The sequence below is a fragment of the Pygoscelis adeliae genome, unplaced genomic scaffold (assembly GCF_000699105.1).
Source record: "Pygoscelis adeliae isolate BGI_AS28 unplaced genomic scaffold, ASM69910v1 Scaffold359, whole genome shotgun sequence".
Lineage (NCBI taxonomy): Eukaryota > Metazoa > Chordata > Aves > Sphenisciformes > Spheniscidae > Pygoscelis > Pygoscelis adeliae.
Window position 1 is genome coordinate 255,829 of NW_008825553.1, and position 19,206 is coordinate 275,034.

The following is a 19,206-nucleotide window of genomic DNA, read 5'->3' on the forward strand; positions in this document are numbered from 1 at the left end:
GCTCAGTACCTGCTGCACTGAATGCCGTCGTCCTTAACAGCTCAGCACTTCCCTGAGTCAGCTGGTTTGTAGCCCCAGAGCTGGGTTTAGCCTCGACTCACGTAACACAACTGACGGTCACCCGAGAGCACTCGCTGCATAGGGAAGAAACGGCAATGCTTGATAAACTTAACGTCTACATGTAAACCCAGCCTGTAACTTGGCAAAACCAGGCTGGGTTTGTTGTTTCAGTTTTGGGGGATGCATTAAATGAGTTTAGCGAGTTACAGCACCAGAAGGAAAAGAAATTAGCTCTGAACTATATGGTTTGCACTAGCTGCAGGTTTTGTTTCTTTAGCAGGTGCTCTGGGGAGGAAGATTGAAGACGGGCTCTGAGCTAGCTTCCTCGCCCTACGGCTACCGTCCGTAGGATGGATGGAGTCGTTACGTCCTATATACACCCCGCGCCAACGCAGGGTGACAGACCAGCATTTCACAGCACAGCCACAGCTTCTGCTGCTGAGGCTCCTCGAAGGGAGGAAAACGGGCAGCAAAGTCGCTCCACGTCCCCCCGGGGAAACACGGGTCTGGGGTGAGCAGAGCCACCGGCCTCCCCAGCTCGCGGCAGATGCTGGAGCTTCCCCCCCCCCAAGCAGGCAGCTGCCTTTTCGTGGCACAGCTGCCTCTCACCACGGTGAGCCCCTTCCTCCCTCCCTCCCAAGCACGCAGCCATCGGGGGTGAAGGAAATGGATGCTGAAAGTTTCTTAACCGGCACTTGAAAAAAGATCACATCAAAACTGCAAGATCAATTTGTTCCTCGGCACCGCCATCAGTTATGCATGAAGGTGCAGACTGCCGGTACTCAAATACTCATAATCTGGGGCATCTCCTCACACTGGAACAGGCAGTTTAAACAGAAAAATGAACTTTTATTGAATTTGTTTTGTTATTCTAACACTGCAGGAAGAGAGGCATCTCTGCGAAGTCCCTTTGCTCTGCCCGCAGCCCAGCTCTGACACCCCGAAGGGAGCGTGGTGCTACTCACAGGTTAAATCTCTTTGTCAGCATCCCCAGCAGAATTTCGCCCTGTGCTTCCCAGACCAGCGTTAGCAGCGTGGTTAGCCAGTAGCTGTGGGAGCCCGGCCGCTCCAAGCCCGCAGCCAGCAAAGGCAGGAATTGCAGGGAGAGGCCGAATACACAGGGCAGCGCCGGGCTCTTCGAGCCGTTTTAATTTAAAAGGCAGCTGTACAAATTAAACTCCCCCCAGGGGAGAAGTACTTTGCGCAGCAACTCAGAAACTCTGTCAATTAAAAGATTTTGGTTTTTGATGTTACGAACACCACGTTTACCTGCAGACGAGGCCGAAGCACTGACTTCCCTCTCTCATCCTCTGTCACGCTCTTACCTGGAGGCCGATCTGGCGACGCAGGGGCTCAGGCAAGGTTGGATTTACCAAGCAGGCTGCAACGGTCACCCCCCGACTGGCGCAGGAGGGAAGGCGGCCGTTGCACATCCCTCCGTGCATCCCACGTGGCCACATCCAGCCCCGTAAGTGCTTCTTGGAGGCAGCACCACGGACTGGCGTCTAACTGCAGCCTTTTCCCCACCTGGATGGCCCTGGAAAGAGTCTTCCAACGGACGCCAACCTCCCGTGGATGTTTCCAATCGCTTACTGCTCCGCATCAAGGGAGGCAGAGAACTCAACCCGTTAGAAATACACATTAAAAGGACCACAGTAAAAATAAAGTCACCCAGCACAGACACTCCAAAAAATGGTAGAACTTTTATTTTCCTCAGTACAGATATTCTTTACAGCAGAAGGTTTTCTTAAAAAACTATATACATACATATATAGTATTGTGCATTTCAGTATATGCTCCTAGAATCTCTAGAAAAGGAGAAATACCAATGTACAGAGAAATCCTCACAGTCCATTCCTGCAGCCCAAGCTCTTTCCTAGGAAGATCACCACTCCCCGGGGTCAGGACAAGGCGCTTGCTACAACCACTTCAGCGCAGTTTTGGCGTTGCTTACGCAACAGGTTCATGTCTCTGCCGTGTGCCTCTGTAGCACGGACAAGCTTTGAATAATTCCTTCAGTCGCGAGACTGATGCTACACGTACGATCAAATAAGTCATGGGCACAGTAGTTTCAAGATGTAAAATTGCTTTAAACACAATTTTACAGGATAAACAGAGCACACATTTTATTAAGAGACATGATGAGTCAGCTTCACAAGTCCTCGATACCTTATCACAACAACACTTGGGGGGGGGAATCAAATCTAAGTTAGAGTCACTCAGCTGTTTCCTAATAAATTCTTACAGCTGCCAAAGAGGGTTTTCTTTTTTTTTTTTTTCCTGCAAGCAGTTTTAAGAGAGTTATAAAGAGCTATCTGGGGAATGAATTAGTGTTTCAAAACCAAGTTACAAATCTATAAAACAGATTAGTTTACTTCACATAAGGCCACAAACACTGCAAACTGTCAGTGCAACTATTTAGGATCATTAAACTTAATCTTTTAATTAGCATAAGCTTTATACCTCCATTACTTATTTTCAATTCCAGGAGCAGATGAAGACAGCTTCCCAAGCCTCACGGGAGATGCGGGTGTCGGGGGGAAGAGGATCGGAGTACCGCTGGAAGGGGCACCTCTTGCTAATTGAACATCCAGGTATTGCTCTTGCCTAATCCAATTCCATTTGAGTCTATTGACTGTGAGCAACAACCAAATGGTTTTGAGACAGCAAAAAGGCATGCACAGCCAAATCCACTTAGCCGAGCTAAGAACACAGATCTATTGTGCTACTGGGTTCACCCAACCCGCAACTTTCAACATGCTTTAGCAAAACAAATTGTTACTCCCTGGTGGTTTTGCTTTTAAAGCCAACAGTGCAACGGAGCCTTAGTATTTTGAGTGGCATCAGAAACGGTGCGCGTGAGTAGTCAGTTTTGAAACAGACCTGCAGCATTGCTGGGTTGGGGTTTTTTTGGGTAAACAGCTTCTGAAGAGAAGTTACAGGCAGTGCTTACCTTGACAATTCGGACCATTGCTTTCAGTTCAAGTTTTAAAGTGCAAAACTTCATAGAGTCTTTGGGTAAAAAAGCGTCAATTCCCATACGAAGCTGGCAAAGAAACAGCCAGAACACGTAGGGGTGATTGACAACTGTGAGAGTATCACAGACATTCACAACAAAAGCAAGATCTCTGCTACCTCTTTGATTTTAACACTGTTAGCAGCTGCTGCAAATCTCCTCCCCTCCGCCTAGGCAGGTGATGTGTTGTTCAAGAAACAGTGGATTAGTAACAGTTGTGCTTGCAATTGCATTTGCATCTGCAGACCTTCGTCTAGAAAAGTACATACAGAGAGACTTTGGCGTTGCATAGTCTTTTTCAGAGAGGAACAGGCACTGCTGAAGGTTCTTCCATGGTATATTGCCACCTAATATTGTAGATGCTCTACACACCTTCCAATAATATATGTAAACTGTAACGGCTATGAATAAATATGGTGAAGAGCATCTCGTGGTTTAGATAAAAGCAAAGTACAAAAATCTGCATTAGATTTCTAAAGCTTTGGTCTAAACTGTGCTGTAACATCAACCGACTTGGTGAAGAGCCCTCAGAAGAGTCCCTTGCGTACAGCACCCGGAACAGCATGATTCAGTCCATAGACTTTTAGTGGTTATTCTCTTGTCAGCTGTTAGATGCATCTGACCTCAAAACATGAACAGATCATCTTTCTCGCCTGTGTTGGAATCTATTTTGTTCCAGTCTACAGGTGAGAGCGTTTCGGCACTCTGGATATCCTGAGCCGTCAGTCCCGTGTCAAGGACATGCGGGTTTGTTCTCGACTGAGCCAGTCTAAGAGGGGAGAAAAACAGAAAGTAAGAACACAAATCCATGTGGCTTATAGCCTGGATGCTTGATGCATCCGTAATGCCGAACCCTAGCTGCAGTTCCACATTTCAAAATCCTCCAACAGAAGGAAATAACTCAGTAGGGGAGAGCTGGCACCTAACATTTGCAGCTCGCTCAAGTTTGTTGTAGCTTTGCTGCTGGTTTGTCCTAACATTTCCCCTACAGGCATCCAGGGAATTTGCAGTCTGGACATCCCGTATATTAATGGTCTGACAGAACGGTGCCGTGTTCCTCCCCCAAGCCGTTGCTGGCGGGGGCATCGTTATAGCTGGGATCTTATCTCAGCATAAAGGCTCCACCGACCAAAGGAGCAGCCTCACTGCAATGACTCAGTTTTCACGGTGGTGTGTCTGGACGCGCAGCATGTGCTGTCGCTCGCTGCCCGCCGCACTCCCTGGCCCAAGCATTTAACTCTTTGGGTTAAGACGCAGCAGGACTCAGATGATATTTAACGGCCCACAGGATCAGCTTTAAAGGGTCTTCAGCCCATCCTAGACGTTTCACAAAACCTAACGAGCCCCAGCTTGTTGTTGTGTTACTAAATACCTCTATGAAAATGTAACACTGCAGCATCAATTCTCCCAGGGCCAAAAGGTTAACTCAAATATTTGGTGTTTCATCCAGGGGAGGCATCGTGTTGAATAAGCCTCAGATTAAACTAGCCACACGCATGTTTTTTAATAAAAAAGAAAAATGAACGCTTTCAGAAGCATCCACCTCGGTGGATGAGCAGTCCAAATACTGAGTCACCGGAAGGCCAAGGGTGATGTGACAGCTCGGCATCCAGCAATGCAAAACAAAAGACCGCAACCAACAACATCTGCTTAATTAAGTAGGGCAAGGAACAGAGGTGAGGAAAATAGACAACATTAAGACATAAATTCAAGCCGCCCCTTTATCGAACACAACTTGGAACAGGGCTACCGTGGAAGTGAAAGCTGTAAATCATTCCTGAGAGCCAAACAAGGCATGAAGGTCTGTTTCCTTAGGGCTGAGCGTGCAGTTTTTGCACTGCTGCAAACCCCAGCGGAGGCGAGCGGCTCTTGGGGAGGTGACGACGCTGGGCTCAGCCCTGCTACTGCCCGACTCCCTCCTTCAGCTCCTCCCAGCTGGAGGAAGAGTCCTGGCAGCTCTCTGCTGCCCGTAGCATCTGCACCCGAGGCAGCTCTTTGCCCAAATTGGCGCCTTCGCAGCTCACGCTGCCCGAACGGCGGCCGGGCGGCTTCATGCACTGATCTGGAGGACGGGACCCGGGAACACTAAAGCATCCCCACCACCCCGCAGGGGCCTGCCTGCACGAGGACAGACAGGAAAACTCACCTGAAAGAAAACGGATTTGTTTAACATTGCTGGATTGCTCGGCGTGCATGTGCAGGGAAGCTCTTAATTTGGCTTGGAAAGTGAACTAAGCCACATGAAGCTATGGCCACGAACTCTGAACGTGCTCAGGTGCATGAGTTCAAAATTGGTGCATCAGAGTCACCCTGATGCAACCGCGCTGCAACAGGGACCAGCGGAGCAGGGAGGCTGCCCTCAGCAGTTGCTGGTGGTTTGGGGACAGATGGGAACCAAGTCCCAGGGTTAGTCCAAGCCTCACGGAGGGGCGAGGAAGGGTAAAGTCCCCGTGCCAGAAGGTGGGACCAGCATTGCCGCAGCTAGCACGGGGGCTGGAAACAGGCAGCCTCAAACCACGCCGGCAAGCAGGAGCGGACACACCAACTGCTTGGGGAATTAAATTCCCTATCACATACAGCCTCTCTCCATCCTTAAAAGGTTGTCAAAATATTTGGCTTATCAGCCAGCCTCAAAGCCTATCTTTCAATTAACAGCTGAGGCACTGATGGGGCAGCTGCCTAGGTCAGATCACGGCGGCTGATTAGATTAGAAGCATTATTAAAAGCCAGTCACTAGTCAAGTCTCCCGGGCTGGTCCGCGGTGGCGTGAACTTGTAAAGGGAATTATTAGAATTACCTTGAAAATGCCTCGTCGAGACCATCATCCATTTCCTTTGTTAAAGAGATAAAAAGAGAGAGAAGCAGTTGCTAAGAGAATGCACAAAAGTGTATTGAGAGATCCGGCTCTGTGCTTGAGCACGGCAGACAAAAAATATATATATATTGACTTCTGAGTGCCTAAAGCAACACTCCTCTCGGCACTCTGCCTCCTTGGGCAGGTGTTATCTCACTCGCTGCACAAGCCCCAGGGTAAGAGGCGTAACTCCAGGTGGTCCAGGCTTCCTCAGAGCAGATCCCAGGGCTCGGGTCGGGGATGCCACGCTCCCCTCGCAGCCCAGGGATGGGGCAGGGGCTTGGCCCTTTCCCACCGTCTCCAGACCAGGCTAATTCTGCCCCACTGCCTGCACGGGCTGGATCTGGCCCATCAGCTGGACCACATCCCGCTCTGGGATTAACCACAGCCCTCGGCTCTTCCAGCTCCTGCCCCAAGACTGGCACACGCTGCAGGTTCCTGCTAAGAGGAGGGACCCAGACAGAGCTCCAAAAGATGCTCCAGGCAACCCTCGGGGCTTTTCTGGATCAGGAACCTGGAAAGCAACCCTGCACCAGCACAGGGGGAGCCTGCGCTGCTTGAAAGCAGCTCTGGGATCCTTTAGCTCTGGTCTGCTCTTAAGGTTTCCCAGGGAAAGCATTTGAGTTGCCTGGGGGAGAAAGGTTTCCCGTGCAGGAGGACGGGATCTGTGCGAGGGCTTTGCTAAGGACAGACTTGACTATTCCCAAAATCGTGCGATGCACTTACAGACTTAATGTAATATGTAAAGTATGAAAACTCTGCAAGAAGGGAGGGATCGGAGACCCCTGATAAGCCTCCAGGATTTGATGAGACTTAGAGTTGATCTTCAGGTTTAACCTGAAAAGCCTCAGGCTCAGACCCAGCAGACTCAAGAAACAGGCTCCAGGCAAAGGCCTTTATCATTCAATTCTCCAATATTTAGCAGACAGCGTGTTTCCAGAGAGGGCACGGCGCGGGGATGAGGTCCCAGGTCAAGAGGGGCTTCAAAGATCAGCCCCAGCTCGGTTGGTGATGGAGCACTTGGGCATGGAGGAGGCTCCCTGGCAGATGCACGCCCAGGCACATGGGCTGGGTCGTTATTTTTCTACCAGTGGTCCATGAAACAATTAAGCCAGATGACTGATGGCATTTTAGAGAAGCCATCCACGCTTATATAAGCCAGGTACAGCCACAAACAAGAACAAGGGAAAAATAAGAGTAATAACAACCATAAATATAACCTGGTTTTAGTGAACGGTAAACAAAAGCCATCAACATAATGATTTTTTCCCCTGAACAGAGCAGTTAGGTGGTCTCTCAATTAAGTGACAAACCACTGAGAAATGCTGCTTGAGAATAAGTAATATTCAATTATCTGACAGCGGCGTTTCTCAGAGTGCCTCGCAATCTCGTTCATTTATTTACAGAGCCTAAAAAGGGCAGTAGGTACTCGAACACTAATCGATCATTTCAAGTAGGACACTGAAACCCAGCTCGCTCGGGCACCTCTGAAACCCTGCCTGAACGGCTCAGCCGCCCCAGAGCTCCCAGGGGGGGTTTATCCGAGAAAAAACCCCATGATGGGACCTGGAGCACATGAAATGGAGGTGGCATCGCAGCCCCCCGGCTCGGCAGATGCCGCGGTTCCCCGGGCACACACTTACCCACACCACGTTGTTATTTACAGAGGAGCTGGGCCCAAACACGCTGTTATCTAAGTGTGGGGAGTTTGCGCTGCTGGTCAGGGGCGATTTGGCAGGATCTTCTAAATCCAGCAAGTTCCCTGTGGCTGCTGCTGTGAACAGAGAGGAGAGGGAATGAGGCAGGGGAGGGGAAAACAGAGATGACACAAAACCAAGCCTTTTTGCAGTAATCGCTTCCCCTCAAGAGGGGAATCAAAGGGTTGCATCAAATTCCTTCAGAACGGCCCCAAATTTTACCACGGAGGAGCTGCATTCACCCCAGCGGGGGCCGTGGTTTCAGCCTGAGTAATTTGTGATGCTCAGATCAGGCACCCGAGACCCTCTCGACAGGGACGCAAGGGAGGATCGGCCGGCTCATCCCTCCAGCAGCCATCAGGGGAGGCTCCTGGGTACCCGCTTACATTCAGGATGAGTCAGGATCAGGCCCAGGCAGAGCTGACCAGGACATCCCAACCCCACGGTGGGAACAGAACCCGGGCGGTATCCTCAGCTCAGCCCACGGCATCGATTCAGCGTCTTACAAAGACGCATTATTATTATTTTACAGGACCGAGGGCAAATCCCACATTGGGTGAAGAGCAGTTTGTAGCTGGGGGGCTGCCGGTACACCGCAGGCTGGGTTGTTTCAGGGAAGCCTCAAATCCTCCCCATCACCCTGCAGTAAGGGTGGATGCAGAAGCGCCCCAGCTGCGGAGCGTCCCCCAGGCAGACGCCGGAGCCCATTCCTACACCCGCGGCAGCCCTGGGCCTCGCTTATCCCGATGTGCCACCATTTGTGACAGATTCCTCCAGTCCTGGGCCTTCACATGAAGAAACGAGACGTGCCAGCCTGGAAGGAAGCCCAGTTTAATGCTATTTTCCTCTGTGCCAAATCCTCTTATCTCCGTGGCCAGCATGGAAGAGATTAGCCTTTTGTCCCACTTCTCCCTGGCTACATGTCTTGCATTTCAGAGGCAGCAGAGGACCCACAGCCAGGCACTGAATTATGAGGGGGTTTACTATTTAATTGTTTTATTTTCATGCACCTCTCCTTCCTTAGGGGAGCCGGAGGCAGAGCGGCACCTGGATGTCCATCTCCTTCAGCCAATGGGATGGCAAGTGTTTTGGGTCCGAGACAAACCCAAAATCAAACTTGGGATGTGGGGGGTCCACGCTAAGCTCATAAGGACATTACGGCAAATTTGCCTGGGGCAGAATTAAACAGATTTGGGGTGGCAGCAGCTGTGTACGAGGGGCTGCACAAGATATTTAAGGGGGAGATGGAAGGACTCGACAGGCGGCCGCTGCATCCCAAGCGCTCTGCCGAGGGCAACATCTCCGCTACGACAAAAGCGTTTGCTCCTTACTGGTCTTCAAAGCCCTCCCAGGAGCCCGCCCCGTTCAGGGAAAACCCCGCAGACCTCAGGCTGTTCCCCGTCCCCGAGCCCGAAGCAAAGCTCTGCTGGTGGTGACTTACGTGCGTCGGGGTGGGCAGGTCCTTCTGAGCTGGGGCTGCTCGTCCCTTCTCCTTCCAAGATGGACCTTTCCCGCTTCTCCTTCTCTGCAAAAGAAGGAGACCCCGTCACTGCCCGCAGAGCGCTTCCCCGCAAGCATTTAGGGAGGAGGGACAGCTAGGACGGGCCACCAGGTCTCCTCTGCCCCACAGCAGCCCACGCTCTGGGTGCATTTTATAATCTTGTGGAAGGTGAAAGCATAAAGAAAGAAAGAAATTCCCCACATCTGAATCAAGTTTAATAGACCCCTGCCAACAGCGGCAGGGCTCCGGGCACCACAGACAAGCACCAGGTCCTTCACACCCCACCTGCAAGAAAGGAGCGCAGCCAAAATTTGGCTGGATTTACAAGGCTGTCGAGAGCAACCTGGAAGATGCCTTAAATCACACCAGAGGTTGGACCAACCTTAACAGCAGCCTGGAAATTTGGAGGGCAAGGGGAAAAAGCACTCGAAACCTGGAAAAAACCCAAAGTCATCCCTTGAACTTTCATGTGAAGAGCGGGAAGAGGAGGAAAAAACTCACCTTCCTTAGCCGCTTGCCAGAACTCAAATGCGATTTTGAAGGCCTGGGCTACGGTGAGGGTGACCGCTTGCGCCTGGAAGGACAGTGGTGAGGCAGCATGTTAATCGACGGGTCCTCACGTAGATTTAAATCATTTGGAGGTTTTGCTTTGCAGATTCATGTTAACCTGGATCCAACCAGTCCTCCGCTCTGCGCTCCCCATCTGGCTGGGGAGGGGTAATCAAATATTGATGGAAGCAGAGACTTGCTCCGTGTGGGACACGCAGCTCATTATAGATACGTCTTCAGGTGTAATGGGAAGACGGAGGAGGCAGGGACATGGCTGTCACAGCCATCGCGCTGACGGATGGGGAGAGAAGAGCTGCTCCTGACCGTGGGGCACGCGCAGCTCTTCCTGCAGCCCACACCTAAGAGCGATCTAAACAAGTGCAAGTGCTGCATGGCCCCGGGCTCGTCCTTGCAGCTCCCTGAGGGATGTGGCTCCCCGCTCCAGGGCTCGGCTGTGCTAGCATCACCCACCAGAACGACCAACATCTCAAAGGGAATCAGCGCCCGGGCCGAGCCCGGGACCACGCCGCTGCAGGCCATACCAGTGCTGGGGAGGGATGCGCAGAGCTGCGGTCCATCCCTCCCCAGCACCGCGCACGACCGCATGCACGAGGATGCTCCGAGAGCAACAGGGTAAAACGCCACAAATTTGCAGCTCTCTCCAACGGGGAGCAATCTTAGAGGCAGGACAAGAGAGATCCCAGGGCCTTCCCCTGGTTCTCCCGAGCTAAGCTGGGGTCTCTCTGGCTTAGACCAACAGCGTGGGTTTGTTTTGCAACAGCCAGGGCCGCAGCAGGAGCAGGGACACCTTCCCCTTCAGCCCCTCCATTCCTCACCAAGCCAAGAGCTTGAGCAGCATTAAAAAAACCCACCACCTTAAACAGCCCGAGTTGCTGGAGATGTATAAATAGTGACATAAATGCCAGTTTCATTAGGAGAAGGCAGAGCTCACGAGCAGTTTAAGTGCAAGGAGATAACGAGTAACACTCTGCAAGGCTGGCGCGCTGCAGGAGCCCTGAGGCGCGAGTTCGTTTTACTAAGTTGCAAACTAAACAAACCCAGATCCGGGTCCGTAACCCGCAGCCCCCTGGTTGCTCGGAGGATGGAGACGGGGGGGGGGCACGAACGGAGCACTGGCATCCCCCAAAAGCCAGGCGCTCCTGTGCGGGAGGGACAAGGAGACCTATCGGTGCCAATTAAGCCTCGCAAAGCAGGAGAGCTCATTTGAATGTCGGAGCTATTTACATCTTTGATGGAAGTGCAAATGCTTTATGGCAAAAACTTAAATATGGTAATTAAGTATGAAACTCCTCACAGCTGTTTACAATTTAAGCTGTCACATCTGAATCAAGTTTAATAGACCCAGCTACCGTTGAGAATTACCCATGAACTAAAAATATGGACTAATTATATGCCCGTGACTGGTAGCTGTGCACACATTCAGGGACCCTGCCCTGGGGCAGGGACAGTCCCTGGTCTGGGAGCAGGGCATCGCCTTACCAGCATAACGTGCATGCGTTTTAAAGGAAAAAAAAAAATAAATATTCCTAGTTTTTGCCACAAAAGGCCTTGTGGAGAACTTTATTTGGAGGGAGACACACTGAGCTGATGTACCACTGAGATAATTCTTTTAGCACTGGAGAGATTTAAATTTTAATTTGCAGAGCGAGGCTTATCTTCGCCGTGCAAGGATGGGAGCGCACGCTGCAGAAAGGAGAGACAACTTGTAGCTTCCATTATTCTCTCCCCGGAAAAAAAACGTCAGGAGAAGCGCAGAATGTTAACAGAGCTGTGGTGGCCGCGTTCCGAGCACAGGGATGCTCGTAAGGACCCAGGAGTCACCACGCCGGGATGCACCGGCTGGGAATGGCTCTCGGGAGGTTTGTTTCCCTGCGGATTTGGGAGATCCTGTTCTCGGCTCAGGCCCCGCAACGGGCACCAGGGGAAGGATTTCTGGGGACAGAGGGATCTGACCTGCCCTTCCTCTCCCCTAAAGGCCCTTCCTGCCACAGGGAGGGGGCTCAGCCCCAGCCCTGGCTCCACTGGAGAGACCCCCAGGGCTCTCCTTGCCCAGCTTGCAGCCAGCGCCCACTTCTCTCCCTCGCCAGCTCATTGGTGCTGGGTCCCTGCCCATCCTGATGCACTGAATCAGCAGGGAAAAAATCCCACAAGCGGGTTCAAAGCAAGAGCCAGAGACCGTTTTCTACACACAGGTCCCTGCTCCAAGCCCCATCCTCGGCATGCAGCGGGGTCTCCTGCGCTGCTCCCATAGGGAGGACATGGCCCCGTCTGCAAAGACGCTGCGAAAAATTGGACAAGGAGCTTCAAGGGCAAGAAATGGAAGGAAGCCAGGGCAGCGAGCCCAGAACCACTGGCTAAATACTTCCCATCAAGGAGGCCGCCCCTGGGCACCTCACTGCCAGCCTCCCCGGAGACCTCCCCGCCTGCCAAAGCCTCTCCGCACGCCGCGCTCAGACCGGCTCCAGCAGCCCAGGGAAGTGGATGCTGAGCGGGGAAGAGTCCCAGCAGCTGGGACCGCAGCACGGCAGGGGGGTTTCAGGTGCTGGTGCAGGGCCAGGTCCTCTCACCCCTGGCTCAGAGCTTGGGGCAGAAAGGCTTTTACCTGCCAAGATGGGCTGAATCCAGCCCGGAGTTACGCCTGCTCGAGAGTGATGGCCAGGCACTGGGCAGCATTGCCAGGATTAACTGCCTGTGGGCAGGCGGAGGGTGGGTGCTCTCCCGTGGCCATTCGCTGGGGCAGGGCTCCCCCTCGCTCTAACTAGGGGCAGAGCTGTTATCTCACCGGCGCAGCCCCTCTCTGCTTCCTCCTCCTACAGCCACATCCCCATTTCTTCCTCTGGACTGACCATTTTCCGTTTGGTACAGAGGAAGGCATGGCACTCCAGGTTCTCATTGAGCTGGTTCTGGGCAATGTAGGCAAACACTTTATCGTGGATCTTGTCTGCCGTGCAGTAGGATATCCTGAAAGACAGAACGAAATGTCTTGTCCGGGGCACTGTGTGCAAGGGAGATCAACCAACCCCTCCTCTGACCTGCCAGCAAGCGCCTACCCCAGGGCTTCCAGCTCCGGGGCCAAGCAGGGGAGGCAGAGGGAGCGTGGGAGCGTTACCAGGCTTCAGTGCACCTCCTTCCCAAAGCAGAGGAGTTGATGCCACTGGCTTGAGCGTAAGAGAAGCCCAGAGCAACTCCTGCGGCCACGGAGTGAACCACATGCATCACACGCAGAGGCAGGAGAGAAGAGAAAATGTTTCACCTTGTGGGAAAGGACAGGTTAGAGAAGGTAAAGACTCTGCAGTGTGCCAGCCTGGGACTACACCTGACAAATGCTCTGCCTTCAGAAGAGCGACTCCGGAAGATTCTCCGTAGAGGATAAGCTTGCAAGGAGAGAGGAGGACTTGTTCTCAGCCTACAATTTAATCTTGAGGCTCAAACCAGGGAAAGAAATTGATGCAGGGGTGCCCAAGAAAAGCTGTTGGAAAGGCTGAAATTCAGGCTCCGAGATCCGCGGTAGCAGATGCACGGGATGCTCCGAGACCCCTGAGCACATGGGACACGAGGAAGGAGGCTCGGCTGCCCCAGTGGAGCATCCCCAGGATGGCCGTGTCTCTCCCAGCCCCCGGGGCAGGGCAGGGCTGACTCCGAAATGCCGAACAAGACTCTGGAATAGCAACAGGCTGACCTGTTTGGGGAGATCAGGCTGTGACCGAGGGCTCAGCTCCCTTCTGCGGGGCAGCGGGTCCCTCAGCATCAACCACCCCTGCCTCCCGCGGGTCCATCTGCACCAGGAGCTGCAGGACCGAGCGTCTCGTCTGAAGCCAGCGAGCACAGGCCGGAGCAACCCAGAGGTTTAGTGCAAGGCGGCAGGCGCTAGCAGCGAGCAAAGCCTCTTCCCTGGGCACGCGACAGATCAAACAGGTGTTAAGGAAAGAGAAAACCCAAGGAAAAAGTGGGACACTTCAGTAAAAGTTTTCCCATGGCTCCACGACGCCCATTCAGCTCCTGCTCTTGCTGCCCCCAAGAGTTTGCAGGGAGGGGACAGGAAGGTCCCGGTTCCCAGCAGGTGCTGGGACTTAACAAGCCACATTCAAAATTTATTTACACGGCATTAGCTTCTTGTTGCGTGTGAGGATGCCTCTGGCTCAGTGGCCTATATTTTGTCTTCCAGAGCTGAGCCGTGCTCTGGATTAAAGAGGCGCTTGGAAGTTCATTCCTTCCTCCCGTTTTGTTCCCAAAGCGGCGTGGCCACTCTTTTAATAATTGTGACGAAGCCGCGGAAGGTCGTCTGCACAGGCACGTGGCCCTTCCAGCAACCCCCAGCGCTCAGCTCGATATTCGACGGCCATTGATTTCCAGGGAAAGGATATCTCACACCTGCCTCTGAAGCGAGCCAGTTTTACGACAGAGGCCTCTGGCAGCGGCATGTCCGGTGACGGTGGCTGCGTTTTAGCCACGGTCACCCCGTCCTGCCCCAGCACACGATCCGGGGCAAGAGCTCAGAGCCAGCATCATCCCGGTGAATAGAAAAGCCGAAGAGAAGACAGTAGAGGTGTTAAGAGGAAAGCCCTGGGACCGCCACTGGTGGAGCACGCTCGCAGGGTGGGGAGGTGACCCCCCACGCACAGAGACCCCAGCTTTCGCCGTGATCCCCGCTCCCACAGTGCCAGCATCTCCCGGGAACAGCATCAGTCCCCACATCAACAGCCTATTTAAGACGCGCTGACTTCAGCCAACTGGACCAAGGGGATGCTGGTACATGAGCGCTGACCGGGGGGCACAGCTTTATCAACGGCTGTTAAAGCATCTGGGGAGAATTTAAGGCAGCATCTAAAAACCCCGGCCCCGCGGCTCTGCCTGCTTTTACACCGGCGCAGCGATCCCGATTTTGGCGTGGCCGCTTCACCCAGCTCTGCCCTTTAGCAGGGGGTTTATCTCCTGGGGAGGGCTGGGGCTCAGCACCAGTGGCTGTATGCGACTGCTTAGTTTGAACTGGAGAAAAGCAAGCGGGTTAGTAGCTGGTTAGAGAGAGTGCCCCAACCCAGTGCTCCCCATCCCGCATTTAGCAAAGGGGAACAGAGCAGCAGGTGAAGGACAGAAGCAGAGTGTGGGGGATGTAGAGGGAGAAGGGATGGAGAAGATGGAAAGGGCCAGATCCAAGCTGAGCTCTGCTCCGCCAGGCCTGCGCCTGCCTCCAGCCTCTTTGGAAGAAATATTTGCCAAAGCCCGAGGAGCGGGTATGGGATAATCCATCCCCGCCCTCCCCACACTGGTATCGGGTCTCAACAACTGTCCCAGCCCGGCTCTTTGTCAGAGCTACTTAAATGTATCAGAGGTGCAGAGCAGCCAGCGAGGGGAGGGCAGCCCTGGCTCCGGCGGTCGCATCCTTGCCCGCATGGAGATGCTCTGACCATCCTCCGTATTCAACTCTTGCCGTCACCCCGGATGCTTTGGCGTTTCTAGTGCCAATAAGAGGCAGTAAAGCCACACGTCGCCGTGAAGCACTTGGCCGTGGATCGGTAGACGGCACACATGACACCTCCAGGCTCGTCACGTCTTTCCTTATCCCCGGCTGGACACTTATTGCACCAGACATTAAATTTACCAACCACCCTCCTTCCCTCCCCATTGCTTTCCATCAAGACGTGATGGCCAGCGCGACATCAGCTCAGCCCAGGTGGAGACCGGAGCAGACAAGGAGCCTCAGAGCACACACCCACTGCAGCGCATCCCGTAACCCACCTGTATATGGAGATGTTCTCGATCAGCTCGTTTGTTCCGCTGTCGTTTAACACGATCCCTCTGGGCGAGACTTTCAGAGTCACTTTCTGCAGTTTCTTTCCACTCGCTTTCGCCTTTGGAAGGAAAAGAGGGAGAGGAAAGTTACAGGCTTTTAACACCGATACATCCAAAGCTACGTGAGCAGAGCAGAGATTCCAGATACGGACTATATAGGCACATTAATAGCACTTGTTAGTACTAGAGACTGAATTTACTACCAGGTGTGATAAGGCACTCATTAAAACCCTTCCTTCCCTGAAGCAGTGATTTTTGCTGGCATTAACGAGACAAGGACACGCACCCCCCACCCCATGGAGGTACTTCCAGCCCAGCACCTCCACTGGTGGGGTTGAAAACCCCTCCAGGATTTCCCCACGGCCATCAGCATGAAGCAGCGGCTGCTCTAGCCGAGCCGTGTGAGCGCTCGGTGAAACCCCGGGGGGGTTTGTCTTTAGGGCCAGCTCTGGAGCAGAGGGGGACACCAGCTCGAACAAGGGAGAAAGACGATCCTGCAGGACGTGGGCTCCCACGCAGCCGGCTTCGAGCTGTGCTGCCAAACCCCGCTCGAGTGGCAAAGCATCCCCCACACCAAGGTCAGGACAGCGGCTTAAAAAGTAACTAGACTTTTAAGGGCCACTTTCTCTTATTTACTAGTCTCGTGCTTTCAGCCTTCGGGTTACATTCAGCTCGCTGCCCAGCTTCTCTCTCCAAAAAAAACCAAACTCAGAAAACAACAAAAAAAAAATACACAGCTAGCTAGTTGCAGACCTCAGCCCTGCTCCCTGGGGACCTCACTTGAGCCACATCCAGACCAGCCGGCGGTCAGTCCTGCCCCTCCGAGGCTGGCCTCAGCCCTGGGCTTTTATTTAAAGGCTCTGTTCTCGGTCGATCAGAGCAGTCGTGAAGGGCTCTGCCAGCGGCTCCCGTTTCATGCGAGTGCTCTCCTCCCTTCCAGCTCTGCACATGCCAGGAAAGGATCCGTCATTACCCAGCACAGTTCGCCACCCTATTGAGTTTTATGACAGTTAAATGTACAATTGGGTCTTTGCCTCATTCAGTTTTATAAGGGCTTAAAGAAGCGTTAATTTTACTCGGAGCCCAGCGAGCAGGGGCTCCAGGGAGGCTTGGTGCTAGAGGATGGCTGGAAACCGGTCCCTCTTGCATCAGAGGTTACAGCAGGACAGCGGCTGTATTGGCTGGGAATCGGAGCAAGCTGTCCTGCTCCCTTCTCCTCTTAACCCTCCAAATCCCGGGAAGGAAAACCCAGGACTGCATGCCAGCTCTTGGTCATGCGCTGGCCGCGCTCAAAACACTGTCCCTGCCTTGCAAGAGGAGAGGTGACCCCGGGAAAGGCTGATTTCACCAGGTCAGAGGCTTCTTCCACACCCAGGGTCACCCAAAGCTTATCAAGGGGAGCCAGAGCTCAGACACGTAACACCAGCTCTCCGCAGCCTGCCCCATCCACGGGCTGGGGCTGGTCCTGAGGGCTCGCCAGTGCCACTGTCTGCATTTCCACCTTCACCGCCAGACGCCTGCTCATCCCTGGAAGGGCTGGACCTGCAATCCTGACACCCCCCAGCCTGCAGACAGACGGTACTGCCTCCAGACCTGCGGCTTTTGAAACTCCCTGGTGACAGACTTGTTTGAACAGCAGGAGACAGGGCTCTGCTCCAGCACGGACACTCACAGTGGCGACGATCCTTTTGACGGCGGCCGCGGAGAGCTCCTCTCCCTTGGGCTGCTCCACCAGCGTCATGCCCATGTACTTGAGGCTGAAGAGCATCCCCTCCAGCAGCGTCTCGCGGGTATCAGTCCAGTTCTCCGGGAGCTCTAGAGAGGCAACAAAGAGGCTCTTGGATTCCCAGATGCACAAGGATACCCCCCTGTCAAGCCCTGAGGGAGGGTTTAGGTACAAGCAGGGTGTTGGTTTAGCTACTGCCTGGGCCCCCGTGCCCGAGCGGCTGGGAGCTCACGGTGCTGCCACAGCTCTCGTGAGGCGCTGGGGGAAGGAGACGGGGCAGAGACAATGACAACCCCACAAAACTTTTTCCACGAGCCACAGCAAATGGTAGCGACCCTTTAAGATCCATCAGCTCCTCAGTTTAATCGTGAGTGCCCAGGCCCACACCATAACCAAGGGGATCCTAGGCATCAGCCCCAGCCAGGTGCAGGGGAGGGCTCGGTGCTGCCCCACGCACAGCAATAACCTTACCCTGTCCTAATCATCACCTACCCACAGAGGCTAAGATGGGATTTGCCGCTAGCTAAGCCCACGCACAGCTGCAGGGATCCCGGTGATGTGCTGTGACTTGCTAAATCGGTCACCAACAGCCCATTGCGTGGGTGAAGCTTCACCAGGGAGAGGTCTCTGCTCTCCCCTGAGATTGCCAAGGAGGCCACCAGCCTCTTCCCTTACGTGCTGGGGGGTGGGAAGGAGGGTCCTAAATAGAGAGAGAAGTTTGGGACCAAACTAGAAGTCAAGTGGTTATTTCTAAGCCTGAAATTGCACCATAGGATCTAACATCCAGACACAGAGCTGGCAACCCAGGATCTGCTGCTCTCGTGTTTGAGGAAGGTCGCGCTTTCAGCGGGAGGCAACAAACTACAGCCTTCCCAAGGTGCCCACGGCCCTGGGGAATGATAGCGCTCTCGGAGAGGAGAGCAGACAAAACACGTCCCTGAAGGCTTCGCTGCCTTGTATTCAGCCTCCTTCGGCTGCCTCCAAGCAGCAGGGCCAAACTCTGCAGCTTCCTGCAAACGCGCAGCACCGGGAGGACCAGACTGCGGGGACGCAGGGTGGGGGGGACGCGCCCCTGACTTAACCCCCGGTTACTCAGCCTCCTGGCGAAGGTGAGACAGGAGATAAGCCACAAACCCCGGCACCACTCCCAGCGTCGGGTGTGGGTGCCAAGCTATGAACCACCCCAGCCAGCCCAGCACTGGCTAAGGTGGCAGTGACGGAAGCTGGGTGGGAGAGGTCCCCTGCAGAGACAAGAGTTTGCAGCAGGGCAGGGGCCCCGCGCCCGACACATGGCAGCAGGTCCCGACCCTGAAGAGGGAAAGGAAAAACCAAGGACAGGCGGGATGCTGCATTTACCTCGCATCCCAGCTAGAAACAGAGGGTGCCAGCGAAAAGCCTGGATTTCTCAAAAGCTAAGGGTGCTGCTGCTGTCCTCCCACCCTCGGTGGCCAAAGCTGGCTGAGCACGCGGAGGTGGAGGGCAGTTTGCATGCGATGGACACACAGCTGCCTGCCCCACGCTCCCTGCCTCCCTAGCCAGGCACGGCGCATACCCCCCAGTCCCGTATCCCGTGCAGGGCAGCTCGGGGCCTCACCGAGGACGGGGAACCCCCGAGCACCCCACGCTGCCTAGGACGATGCCAGCTGCAGCGAGGCCCCGGGCACCCACAGCTTGCGCTGGCCTGGGACAGGAAACACGGGTGGTTTAAGTGCAGCCACCGAAGTGCTTTCAGAAAGGAAGGAGCACTCGAGGCTGAGCACCGAGACAGACAGACGCTCCTCCACACATCCTGTTCTGCATCGTTCACCACCACCTCACCCACCCTCCCGTGAACGCAAACGATTGCACCCAGGCCCAGGGTGCGTCCGTCCCGTGGGGCGACAGCAATGCCCCCCACCCAGCGAAGGGCACGGGGGTGCTTTGCAAGGTCACTCCGCAGCGGGCTCAGGGCGAGTCCGAGGGCTGCCGCATCTCGAGGGGCCTCTCTGCAAA

General features: G+C 54.1%; 1 protein-coding gene across 1 annotated transcript in view; it reads right to left on the reverse strand.

The window, feature by feature from the left end:
- Positions 1 to 1,757: 1,757 nt before the first annotated feature.
- The window catches only part of LDLRAP1 (low density lipoprotein receptor adaptor protein 1), a 22,005-nt gene continuing 4,556 nt past the window's right edge, over positions 1,758 to 19,206 (reverse strand). The window contains exons 2-9 of the mRNA XM_009332126.1: positions 17,161 to 17,303; positions 15,435 to 15,547; positions 12,545 to 12,659; positions 9,630 to 9,702; positions 9,069 to 9,152; positions 7,574 to 7,704; positions 5,874 to 5,908; positions 1,758 to 3,845 (exon numbers count right to left, since the gene is read on the reverse strand). Coding sequence (XP_009330401.1) covers positions 3,701 to 3,845; positions 5,874 to 5,908; positions 7,574 to 7,704; positions 9,069 to 9,152; positions 9,630 to 9,702; positions 12,545 to 12,659; positions 15,435 to 15,547; positions 17,161 to 17,256 — 792 coding nt within the window. The 5' untranslated portion in view covers positions 17,257 to 17,303 and the 3' untranslated portion in view covers positions 1,758 to 3,700. The remainder of the gene's footprint in view (positions 3,846 to 5,873; positions 5,909 to 7,573; positions 7,705 to 9,068; positions 9,153 to 9,629; positions 9,703 to 12,544; positions 12,660 to 15,434; positions 15,548 to 17,160; positions 17,304 to 19,206) is intronic.